The sequence below is a fragment of the Pristiophorus japonicus genome, chromosome 8 (assembly GCF_044704955.1).
Source record: "Pristiophorus japonicus isolate sPriJap1 chromosome 8, sPriJap1.hap1, whole genome shotgun sequence".
Lineage (NCBI taxonomy): Eukaryota > Metazoa > Chordata > Chondrichthyes > Pristiophoridae > Pristiophorus > Pristiophorus japonicus.
In genome coordinates this window covers 3,377,973-3,391,109 of record NC_091984.1, presented here as the reverse complement: position 1 = coordinate 3,391,109, position 13,137 = coordinate 3,377,973, and the positions used below count along the sequence as shown (strand labels likewise).

The window sequence follows — 13,137 nt, the reverse complement described above, 5'->3', positions numbered from 1 at the left end:
ACTGAGTTGAATCGCCCAATGAATTTTTTTCTGGTAGTTTGGGTTGAGGGCGAAATGTTGGTCGGGACACTGGGGGACCTTCCTGCTATCTTTTGAATAATGTCAGGGGCTCATTAACATCCCTCTACCCCCCCCCCCCCAGAGCAGACATACAGTATCTTGCTTTAGAAATTTGTTACCGCCTCTCCCCCCTGACGGTGCAGCACCCCCTGAGTCCTGCATTTAAGTGTCGGTCTGGATGATGTATTCCAGTGCTCCGATTCCGATTATTGCGCGACTCCAGCGTGGGTCTGTAGAAGTACTGCGGCCCACCGACAGGTCTGGGTTTTGATTCCGGATTCAGGAAGTAACTTCGCCGCAGAGTGCTGTGCATACTCAGTCATGGGGTGTGTTCAAGATCGCGATCGATAGCCTGTTGGATATCAAGGGATATGGGGATACGGCAGAGAAGTAGAGTTCAGGTCGAAGATCGTGGAACCATGGAAATTTACAGCACGGAAGGAGGCCATTCGGCCCATCGTGTCCGCGCCGGCCATCCAAGAGCTTATCCAGCCTCATCCCACTTTCCAGCTCTCGGTCCGTAGCCCTGCAGGCTACTGCACTTTAGGTGCACATCCAAGTACTTTTTAAATGTGGTGAGGGTTTCTGCCTCTACCACCCTTTCAGGCAGTGAGTTCCAGACCCCCACCACCCTCTGGGTGAAGACATTTCCCCTCATAGAAACATAGAAAATAGGAGCAGCAGTAGGCCATTCGGTCCTTCGAGCCTGCACCACCATTCAATATGATCATGGCTGATCCTCTATTTTAACACCATATTCCTGCTTTTTCCCCATACCCCTTGATGCCTTTTGTGTCTAGAAATCTATCTATCTCCCTCTTAAATATATTCAGTGACGTGGCCTCCACAGCCTTCTGTGGTAGAGAATTCCACAGGTTCAACACCCTCTGAGTGAAAACATTTCTCCTCATCTCGGTCCTAAATTTCCTTCCCCGTATCCTGAGACTGTGACCCCTTGTTCTAGACTTCCCAGCCCTCCCCGGGAAACATCCTCCCCGCATCCAGTCTATCCAACCCAGTCAAAATTTCAATGAGATCCCCTCTCATTCTTCTAAACTCTAGTGAATACAGGCCTAGTCGACCCAATCTCTCCTCATACGACAGTCCTGCCATCCCAGGAATCAGTCTGGTGAACCTTCGCTGCACTCCCTCTATGGCAAGTATATCCTTCTTTGGGTAAGGAGACCAAAACTGCACACAATGCTCCAGGTGCAGTCTCACCAGGGCTCTGTAGTAAGACATCCTTGCTCCTGTACTCAAATCCTCTTGCAATGAAGGCCAACAGACCATTTGCCTTCCTAACTGTTTGCTGCACCTGCATGTTTGCTTTCAACGACTCTGGTCCCTTTGTACATATCTTCTCTAAATGTCCCCCCAATTACTTTAAACCTATGCCCTCTGGTTGTTGACCCTTCTGACAAGGGGAAACGGGTCCGTCCTATCCACTCTATCCAGGCCCCTCATAATTTTATACACCTCAATCAGGTCCCCCTTAGCCGCCTCTGTTCGAAAGAAAACAGACCCAGCATCTCCAATCCTTCCTCATCGGCAAAATTCAGCCCAGGTAACATTCTTGTAAATCTCCTCTGCATCCTTTCCAATGCAATCACATCTTTCCTGTAATGTGGTGACCAGAACTGCACGCAGTACTCCAGCTGTGCCCTAACCAGTGTTCTATACAGTTCAAGCAAAACCTCGACTAATAAAGACAAGTATTCCATGTGCCTTCTTAACCATCTTATCTACCTGGCCTGCTACCTTCAGCGATCTGTGGACCTGCACTCCAAGGTCCCTTTGTTCCTCTACACTTCTCAGTGTTGTACCATTTAATGTGTATTTCCTTGCCTTGTTAGACCTCCCCAAATGCATTACCTCACACTTATCCAGATTGAATTCCGTTTGCCAATGTTCTGCCCACCTGACCAGTACATTGATATCTTCCTGCAGTCTACAGCTTTCTTCATTATCAACCACACGGCCTATTTTAGTGTCATCTGCAAACTTCTTAATCATACCCCCAACATTTAAGTCCAAATCATTGATATATACCACAAAAAGCAAGGGATCCAGTACTGAGCCCTGTGAAACCCCACTGGATACAGCCTTCCAGTCACACAAACACCCATCAACCATTACCCTTTGCTTCCTGCCTCTGAGCCAATTTTGGATCCAACTTGCCACTTTGCCCTGGATCCCATGGGTTATTATTTTCGTAACCAGTCTGCCATATGGGACCTTACTAAAAGCTTTGCTAAAATCCATATACACTACATCATATACACTGCCCTCATCGACCCTCCTTGTTACCTCCTCTCAAAATTCAATCAAGTGAGTCAGACACGACCTTCCCTCAACAAATCCATGCTGACTATCATGATCAGCCATGATTGAATGGCGGAGCAGGCTCGAAGGGGTGAATGGCCTGCTCCACCTCCTATTTCTTATGTTCACTTGAGTTATTTGTGCAGAAAGAAATAACTTGGCATTTATATAGCGCCTTTCACGGCCTCAGGATGACCCAAAGCGCTTTACAGCCAATGAAGTACTGTTTGAAGCGTAGTCACTGTTGTGCTGTAGAACGCAGCAATCAATTTGTGCACAGCAAGCTCCCACAAACAGCAATGTGTTAATGACCTGCTATCAGCCACTGGGAAAGTTGTCGCTAGAGTCCTCCTCAACAGTCTTCTTCCCGTGGCCGAGGAGCTCCTCCCGGAGTCGCAGTGCGGATTTCATCCCCTCCAGGGCACAACGGACATGATCTTTGCAGCGCGACAGCTACAGGAAAAATGAAAATGCAGGATACAGCGCCAGCCCTTATACATGGCCGCCTTCGACCTTACAAAGGCCTTTGACACTGTCAACGCGAGGGTCTATGGAGCGTCCTCCTCCGTTTTGGATGCCCCCAAAAGTGCGTCACCTTCCTCCGCCTGCTCCACAACGAACTGCAGGCCGTGATCCTTACCAATGGATCCATCACAGACCCAATCCACTTCAGGAACAGGTCAAGCAGGGCTGCGTCATCGCCCCAACCCTCTTCTCATTTTCCTCGTTGCCATGCTGCACCTCACAGTTGACAAGCTCCCCGCTGGAGTTGAACTAAACTACAGAACCAGTGGGAAGCTGTTCAACCTTCTCTGTTTCCAGGCCAGATTCAAGACCACTCCAACCTCTGTTGTCGAGCTACAGTACGCGGACGACGCCTGCGTCTGTGCGCGCACACAGGCTGAACTCCAAGACACAGTCGACGTATTTACTGAGGTGTACGAAAGCATGGGCCTTATGCTAAACATTAGTAAGGCAAAGGTCCTCCACCAGCCTGTCCTCGCCGCACAGCACAGCCCCCCAGTCATCAAGATCCACGGCCCTTATCGCGGGAGCCTCCTATCAACAAGAGCAGGCATTGACGACGAGATCCAACACCACCACCAGTGCGCCAGTGCAGCCTTCGGCCGCCTGAGGAAAAGTGTTTGAAGACCAGGCCCTCAAAACTGCCACCAAGCTCATGGTCTACAGGGCTGTAGTGATAGGGCTCCCTCCTGTATGGCTCAGAGACATGGACCATGTACAGTAGACACCTCAAGTCGCTGGAGAAATACCACCAACGATGTCTCCGCAAGATCCTACAAATCCCCTGGGAGGACAGTCGCACCAACGTTAGTGTCCTCGACCAGACCAACATCCCCGGCATCGAAGCACTGACCACACTTGATCAGCTCCGTTGGGCGGGCCACATTGTCCACATGCCAGACACGAGACTCCCAAAGCAAGCGCTCTACTCGGAACTCCTTCACGGCAAACGAGCCAAAGGTGGGCAGAGGAAACGTTACAAGGCCACCCTCAAGGCCTCCCTGATAAAGTGCAACATCCCCACTGACACCTGGGAGTCCCTGGCCAAAGACCGACCTAAGTGGAGGAAGTGCATCCGGGAGGGGGCTGAGCACCTCCAGTCTTGTCGCCGAGAGCATGCAGAAACCAAGCGCAGGCAGCGGAAGGAGCGTGCGGCAAACCAGTCCCACCCTCCCCTTCCCCCAACCACTGTCTGTCCCACCTGTGACAGAGACTGGCTCTTGTATTGGACTGTACAGTTATGTAAGACCTCATGCTAAGAGTGGAAGCAAGTCTTCCTGGATTCTGAGGGACTGCCTATGATGATGATGTATGAGCAGATAAGCTGTTTGTGATGTTGGTTGAGGAATAAATAAATATTGGCCCCAGGATGCCGAGGAGAACTTCACTGCTCTCTTCGGAATAGAGTCACAGGATCTTTTATGTCCACCCGAGAGCAGACGGTGCCTCCGTTTAATGTCTCCTTGGTGGCTTAAATAATTTGTTATAATTGCTGTAATTTACCTTTTTTACTGAAGTTCATTCTGCCTTGGGTCCAATTAGATGGGTGGGAAGTTACAATACAAGAACGCAGCGAGTTGTTGTGATCAGGAACGCGCTGCCTGAAAGGGCGGTGGGAGCAGATTCAATAGTAACTTTCAAACGGGAATTGAATAAATACTGGAAGAGGAAAATTCGAGGCTGTGGGGAAAGAGCAGGGAGTGGGACTAATTGGATTGCTCTTTCACAGAGCCGGCACAGGCACGATGGGCCGAATGGTCTCCTGTGCTGTATTGTTCTATGATTCTGTGATAAGAATATCTAGCAACAGGAAAATGTCCATCCTCGCTCCGTACACACAGAATTACACCGAGTGTACAACACAGGAACAGGCCATTGGCCCCACCGCTCCGTGCCGGGGTTTATGCCCCACCGCTCCGTGCCGGGGTTTATGCCCCACCGCTCCGTGCCGGGGTTTATGCTCCACACCAGCCCCCCTCCCACCCCTCTCCATCTCACCCTATCCCCATATCCTCTCTCTCCCTTCTCTGCAGGAACTGAACCCGTCTATGTTCCCATGTCCGCTTTAGTAGCCTTGATTTGACAATTATTCTGCAGTTCCATGTCCTTCTGGCTGATCGAAAATGGAATCTTGCGTTGCTCCCATGCAGATGGTATTGAGAGTCTCGCATACAGCCTGATAACCAGGGTCCGGGTCTGATTGTAGTTCGTTGCTGCCTGCTCTTGCTGACAATGCTTCTGGGGAGGTGCTGGGGATTGTAAGCTAATGTCTCATCCAAAAGACGGCACCTCCGACAGTGCGGCGCTCCCTCAGCACTGCCCCTCCGACAGTGCGGTGCTCCCTCAGCACTGCCCCTCCGACAGTGCGGCGCTCCCTCAGCACTGCCCCTCCGACAGTGCGGCGCTCCCTCAGCACTGCCCCTCCGACAGTGCAGCACTCCCTCAGCATTGCCCCTCCGACAGTGCAGCGCTCCCTCAGTACTGCCCCTCCGACAGTGCGGCGCTCCCTCAGCACTGCCCCTCCGACAGTGCGGCGCTCCCTCAGCACTGCCCCTCCGACAGTGCGGCGCTCCCTCAGCACTGCCCCTCCGACAGTGCGGCGCTCCCTCAGCACTGCCCCTCCGACAGTGCGGCGCTCCCTCAGCACTGCCCCTCCGACAGTGCGGCGCTCCCTCAGCACTGCCCCTCCGACAGTGCGGCGCTCCCTCAGCACTGCATTGGCATGTCAGCCTAGATTTTTGTGCTCAAGTCCCTGGAGTGGGACTTGAACCCGCAACCTTCTGACTCCCAGGCGAGGGTGCTCATCATCATAGGTAGTCCCTCGGAATCGAGGAAGACTTGCTTCCACTCTTAACAGTGAGTTCTCAGGTGACTGAACAGTCCAATACGGGAATTACAGTCTCTGTTACAGGTGGGACAGACAGTGGTTGAGGGAAGGGGTGGGTGGGACTGGTTTGCCGCACGCTCCTTCCGCTGCCTGCGCTTGGTTTCTGCATGCTCTCGGCAACAAGTCTCGAGGTGCTCAGCGCCCTCCCGGATGCTCTTCCTCCACTTAGGGCGGTCTTTGGCCAGGGACTCCCAGGTGTCAGTGGGGATGTTGCACTTTATCAGGGAGGCTTTGAGGGTGTCCTTGAAACGTTTCCTCTGCCCACCTGGGGCTCGCTTGATGTGAAGGAGTTCCGAGTAGAGCGCTTGCTTTGGGAGTCTTGTGTCTGGCATGCGGACAATGCGGCCCGCCCAGCGGAGCTGATCGAGTGTGCTCAGTGCTTCGATGCTGGGGATGTTGGCCTGGATGAGGGCACTAACGTTGGTGCGTCTGTCCCCCCGGGGGATTTGTAGGATCTTGCGGAGACATCGTTGGTGGTATTTCTCCAGCGACTTGAGGTGTCTGAGCCATACAGGACACCACTGAGCCACGGCTGACACTTAATCCCAATTGCAACAGTGTGAATATTTCCCTTGTCCATACCTGCGATATTTTCCATTCAGATTGAAGGTGATTGGCAAAATAACCAGAGGCGACATGAGGCAAAATCTGTGAGTGGCTATGATCTGGAATGCACTGCTTGAAAGGGCGGTGGATACAGATTCAATCGTAGCTTTCAAAAGGAAATTAGATAAATACTGAAAGGAGAAAAAAATTGCAGCGATATGGGGGAAAGTGCAGGGAAGTGGGACTGGCTGACTTCGAAAGGGCTGGCACAGACTCGATGGGCCGAATGGCCTCCTTCTGTGCTGCACTGTTCTCTGCTGAGACTGTTGGTTTGGTCCTAAGTTATGGGAACTTGTTGCCTGTGTGGCAAGACTGCCCCCGACACCGTTCACATGGGATTCTTACAGCCAAGAACAGACTTTGTTCTGTTGGAGTCAAAGGCCAGGCTCAGAAGTCGGGCTACAAAACGCAAGGCAGCTGCTAGCCTGTTTCCTCCAACAAGACAGTGTTGGAAAAGCTGGACAGGTTTGCATTAATACCGTGTCTTTGCACATCTCCAGGGACAAGCCGCCACGCTTCAGACAAATTACTTTTGAAATGAAGCCTCTCCTGTTGTGTTAGGTTAATGCGGTAGCTCATTTGCGCAGAGCAAGGTCCACACATCGCGATGAGGCAAATGGATAGTTAGGCCGCAGCTGGAGTACTGCGTGCAGCTCCGGTCACCACATTACAGGAAAGATGTGATCACACTGGAGAGGAGGGTGCAGAGGAGATTTCCCAGCATGTTGCCAAGACTGGAATTTTAGCTACGAGGAAAGGTTGGATAGGCTGGGGTTGTTTTCTTTGGAACAGAGGAGGCTGTGAGGAGATTTAATTGAGGTGTATAAAGTTATGTCGGGCTGAGATAGAGTGGATAGGAAGGGCCTATTTGCCTTAGCACAAAGAGGTCAATAACTACGGGGCATAAATTTAAAGTAATTGGGGGGAGGTTTTGAGGGGAACATTTTTCACCCAGAGGGTGGTGGGGGTCTGGAACTCACGGCCTGAAAGGGTGATAGAGGCAGAAACCCTCACCACATTTAAAAAGTATTTGGAGTGCTGTAACCTACAGGGCTACGGACCTAGAGCTGGAAAGTGGGATTAGGCTGGGTAGCTCTTTTTCGACCGGCACCGAAACGATGGGCCGAATGCCCTCCTTCTGTGCCGTAAATGTCTCTGGTTCTACGAATCGCAGAAAGTAAACATGCAGGTACAGCAAAAAATTCGGAAGGCAAAAATGGTATGTTGGCCTTTATAAGAGTAAAGATGTCTTGCTGCAATTATATAGGAGGGATTTGTGAAAGGCATGATATAAAAGCCAGCTCTTTTTCAGTGCGGATGCGCCGTGGTCTAATCAGATATTGTGTTTTCTGTGTGAAGAGCGCAGTGAGGGCCAGTGTCCGGGCTGTTTTACGATTGCACTCAACCAGCAACCGAGCTTCTGCCGTCGTCTCGAAGGCAAGCCAAGCAGCACATGGATTCAACTTCGGTAAGCTAGCTTCCAAATCATTCAATGACAGCCAAGTAGCTTTATACTTGTATTTTTCCTTCACCACCCTGCTATGCTAGAACTCATAAGAACATAAGAAATCGGAGCAGGAGTAGGCCATACGGCCCCTCGAACCTGCTCCACCATTTAATACGATCATGGCTGATCTGATCATGGACTCCGCTCCACTTCCCCGCCCACTCCCCATAACCTCTTATTCCCTTATCATTTAAGAAACTGTCTATCTCTGTCTTAAATTTATTCAATGTCCCAGCTTCCACAGCTCTCTGAGGCAGCGAATTCCACAGATTTACAACCCTCTGAGAGAAGAAATTCCTCCTCATCTCAGTTTTAAATGGGCGGCCCCTTATTCTAAGATCATGCCCTCTAGTTCTAGTCTCCCCCATCAGTGGAAACATCCTCTCTGCATCCACCTTGTCAAGCCCCCTCATAATCTTATACGTTTTGATAAGATCACCTCTCATTCTTCTGGATTCCACTGAGTAGAGGCCCAACCTACTCAACCTTTCCTCATGTCAACCCCCTCATCCCTGGAATCAACCAAGTGAACCTTCTCTGAACTGTCTCCAAAACAAGTATATCCTTTCGTAAATATAGAAACCAAAACTGCACGCAGTACTCCAGGTGTGGCCTCACCAATACCCTGTATGGCTAAAAGCAAGACTTCCCTGCTTTTATACTCTATTAGGAGCAGGTGTATGCCATACAGCCTCTCGATCCATTCAATGAGATTATGGCTGATCTTCGACGTGAACTCCACTTTCCTGCTCAATCCCCATATCTTGATAACCCTGGAGTGTAAACATGTATCGATCTCAGCCTTGTTAATGCTCAACGACAACGATATCCACATCCCTAGAGGAGAGGAGAGGAGAGGAGAGGAGAGGAGAGGAGAGGAGAGGAGAGGAGAGGAGAGGAGAGGAGAGGAGAGGAGAGGAGAGGAGAGGAGAGGAGAGGAGAGGGTAAGGGAGTAAGGAGGAGCGGGGCTGGACTGGAGGAGATTTGGCAACGAGGATGAGAATTTTGAAATCTAGGCGTTGCTTAACCAGCAGTGTCGGTCAGCGAGCACAGGAGGTGATTGGTGAGCGGGGCTTGGTGCGAGTTAGGACATGGGCAGCCGAGTTTTAGATCACCTAAAGTTTATGTAGGGTAGAATGTGGGAGGCCGGAAGGAGTGCATTGGAATAGTCAGGTCTAGAGGTAACAAAGGCATGGGCGAGGACTTCAGCAGCGGATGAGCTGAGGCAAGGGCGGAGACGGGCGATGTTATGGAGGTGGAAATAGGCGGTCTTAGTGAAGCTGTGGATATGTGGTGGAAAACTCATTTCAGGGTCAAAGGAGGATGGAGTGGTCAAACGTGTCAAAGGCAGCAGACAGGTCCAGGAGGACGAGGAGGGATAGTTTACCTTTGTCACAGTCACAAAGGATGTCATTTGTGACTTTGATGAGAGCCGTTTCAGTACTGTGGCAGGGGCGGAAACCGGATTGGGAGGGGTTCAAACATGGAATTGCGGGAAAGATGGGCATGAATTTGGAAGGTGACAACGTGTTCAAGGACTTTGGAGAGGAAAGAGAGGTTGAGACGGTAGTTGGGGCGGTAGTTAGCAAGCACAGTGGGTCAAGGGTTGTTTTTTGAGGAGAGGGGTGATGACGGCAGATTTGAGGGAGAGTGGGACAGTACCTGAGGAGAGAGAACCGTTAACAATGTAGGCTAACGTGGGAGACCGGAAAGGAAGTTGTCTGGTGGGAATGGGTCAAGGGAGCAGGAAGTGTCTCATGGACAATATGAGCTCGGAGAGGTCATGAGAGGAGATCGGAGAGAAACTGGAGAAGGATGTGAGGTCAGGGCTAGGACAGGGGGGGGGATCCTTAGAGCACGTTTGACCCGGTGGGCTCGGGGAAGGAAGGGAAGAGGCAGAGATGGCCGAATGGATGGTCTCAATCTTGGAGACAGGGGTCCATGAGCTCCTCACACTTATTGTAGGAGGTGAGGGGTGAAGACTGGGGAGAGGGGCTTAAAAAGCTGGTTAGCAGTAGAGAATAGAAGCCGGGGTTTATCTTTACATTCCAGAATGATTCTGGAAAGTGAGCGATTTTAGCAGTCGAGAGCAGGACCCGATAATGCTTTGTGGTCCAGCCAGATCTGGCAGGGAATGGCTAAACCAGTTGTCCATCATATCCATTCAAGCCTGTATCCTTTGGACTTAAGGGAGCAAAGATCAGGTCTGTGCCAGGGGGATCGGCCAAGGCGAGAGAGGGTAATGGTTTTAACGGGGACTGGGGCATCAAAGGTGGGGGTGAGGGTGTGATTGAGCAGATCAGTGGCTGCAGAAGTGTCACGGTGAATGGAGGACTACAGGCTGGACAGTTGAGAGTTACATGCGCACGGCATTGCTCGTACCTTTGGAGATCTATGCACTAGAATGCCCAGATCTCTTTCTATCTCCACTTTCTTTAATGCCTTTCCCTGGAGGGTGTATGAATGTTGAGCATTTGCCCTGTCCACATGCGTAACACTGCACTTATCCAACTTGTACATCACTTTCCAGTCATGAGCCTAATCTCCCAACATATTAAGATCTGCCAGAAGCAGATGAGTGGAGTCTACAGTTCCAGCACTCGCACAGATCTTGATATCACCTGCAAATTTGCAGATTGTGACCCAGCACCTACATCCAGATCATTAACAAAAATAGTAAAAAGCAACGGTTCTGACACTGATCCCTGTGGGACACCACTGGTGACCGGTCTCCAAACAGATCCAAGTCCATCGATAGCTACTCTTTGCTTGCATCCTGCCAGCCAGTTCTGTATCCAGCTCAATATATTCCCACTAATACCAGAGGCTTTGAATTTACAAAAAAGCCTCTTGTGCGGTACCTTGTCAAAAGCTTTTTGGAAATCTAAGTCGGCAATGTCTACTAGGCTTCCCTCAACCACCAACTTTCTCAAAAAACAATTTGATTTGTAAGACATGACCTTTTTATGAAGCCATGTTGGATGTCCCTAATATGTCCCTCTGCATCCAAGTATTCATATATTGCATCCCTAACTATTCCCTCCAGTATCTTACCCATTACTGATGATAAACTGATGGGCCTATAGTTATTGGGGTCTGTCTTGTCACCTTTTTGTAAAGATGTGGACTTCATTAACCTCCTTCCAGTCTATAGGAACCATTCCCGAGTACAGTGAGCTATTAAACATACAGGCCAGGGGCTCACACAGCACATGTCCCATCTCCCGGAGGACCCTCACACAGCACATGTCCCATCTCCCAGAGGACCCTCACACAGCACATGTCCCATCTCCCGGAGGGGCTCATACAGCACATGTCCCATCTCCCGGAGGGCCCTCAGGTGAATATCGTCCGGCCCTGCTGCTCTATCTATTTTCAAGTTCTTAATTCTTTGTAAAACAATATGTTCATCGACGTTAACCTTACTAGTTTGAGAGTAACATTATTAAATTCTAGTAATCGAGCATCACCTTCAAGGGTGAAGACCGATGCAAAGTACTCATTTAATATTTCCGCCATACCCAGTGAGTCCTTTGTAACGGCTCCTTGAACACCCTTCAGTGGGCCCAGTGCAATCTTTGATAGTTCTCTGACTCTTCCCATTGCTTCCACGAGTGCCTATAATCCTTTTTTCCCTTAGCCTTTTTGCTGATCACACATAGCAGGTTTCATTTCCTTTAGTTCCTTGCATTAACTCGGTTTAATTGAGTGTTAAATGCCTTTAATTTATAGAAACATTTCTGTTCACATCTTATTTGAACCACTCCAACGCACTCCTGGCTGGCCTCCCACATTCTACCCTACATAAACTTGAGGCCATCCAAAACACGGCTGCCCGTGTCCTAACTCACACCGAGTCCCGCTCACCCATCACCCCCTGTGCTCACTGCCCCGTGTCCTAACTCGCACCGAGTCTCACTCACCCATCACCCCCTGTGCTCACTGCTCCGTGTCCTAACTCATACCCAGTCCCACTCACCCATCACCCCCTGTACTCACTGCCCCGTGTCCTAACTCACACCCAGTCCCGCTCACCCATCACCCACTGTGCTCGCTGCCCATGTCCTAACTCTCACCCAGTCCAGCTCACCCATCACCCCCTGTGCTCACTGACCGTGTCCTAACTCACACCCAGTCCCGCTCACCCATCACCCCCTGTGCTCACTGCCCCTTGTCCTAACTCACACCCAGTCCCGCTCACCCATCATCCCCTGTGCTCAGATTTCGGGTATTTCCGGACTTTGGAACGTCTTGCCGACTGGGTTGGACAGACTGGATTCGGGGAGGATGTTTCCCCGGGGCTGGGAAGTCCAGAACAAGGGGTCACAGTCTCAGGATACGGGGGAGGAAATTTTGGACCAAGATGAGGAGAAATGTTTTCACTCAGAGGATGGTGAACCTGTGGAATTCTCTACCACAGAAGGCTGTGGAGGCCAAGTCACTGAATATATTTAAGAGAGAGATAGATAGATAGATTTCTAGAAACAAAAGGCATCGAGGGGTATGGGAAAAAAGCGGGAATATGGTGTTGAGATAGAGGAACAGCCATGATCATATTGAATGGCGGTGCAGACTCAAAGGGCCGAAAGGCCTACTCCTGCTCCTATTTTCTATGTTTCTATCTTGAAACGCCTGGGTCACGGTAAAGAGGAGGGTGGGGGGGAAGGGGCAAGGTAAGGAGGGCGGCGGGGCCTGGGGGGGTGGGGGGGGGGGTTCAACAGTTCCGGGTACATCAGCGTCGGAGTCGGTTGCCGGGAAAAACCGGCGTTGAAGACCTGCAAAGAAGGTAAGATAAAGTTTTTATTTTTTAATTCTTTTTCAGCAATTAATTCGGTTTAACAAATGCCCACGGATCAGCCTGGATTCCGGAACATTCCGAATTTCGGAAGCTCGGATTCAGACGGTCAACCTGTACCATGTTAAAGGTGGGCGATAAATGCAAGTTGATGAGGGATGAGGATCAAAGGGACTGCTTTTCTCTCTAGTATTTAAGTTAAGTGAACAGATCCATCACTATTTTTTTTCCTCCCCCACACCCAAATCTGACAGAACTCACAGACGAGCAGCGGGAGTTTCAGGCCACCGCGAGGAAATTTGCTCGGGAGGAGGTCCTTCCGGCAGCTGCTCAATACGACCGGAGCGGAGAGGTTAGTGATCTCCACCGACTGCATTTCCTCAGCCGCAACACTTGTCTCCTCCCCCTGCCCCACCCCCCCGGGCTCCCCCTCCC

At 50.7% G+C, this 13,137-nt stretch overlaps 1 protein-coding gene across 1 annotated transcript in view; it reads left to right on the top strand.

Annotated features, from left to right (window-relative positions):
* acadm (acyl-CoA dehydrogenase medium chain) overlaps positions 1–13,137 on the top strand; it is a 63,485-nt gene that overhangs the window by 9,816 nt on the left and 40,532 nt on the right. The window contains exons 2-3 of the mRNA XM_070886458.1: positions 7,760–7,868; positions 12,957–13,054. Coding sequence (XP_070742559.1) covers positions 7,760–7,868; positions 12,957–13,054 — 207 coding nt within the window. The remainder of the gene's footprint in view (positions 1–7,759; positions 7,869–12,956; positions 13,055–13,137) is intronic.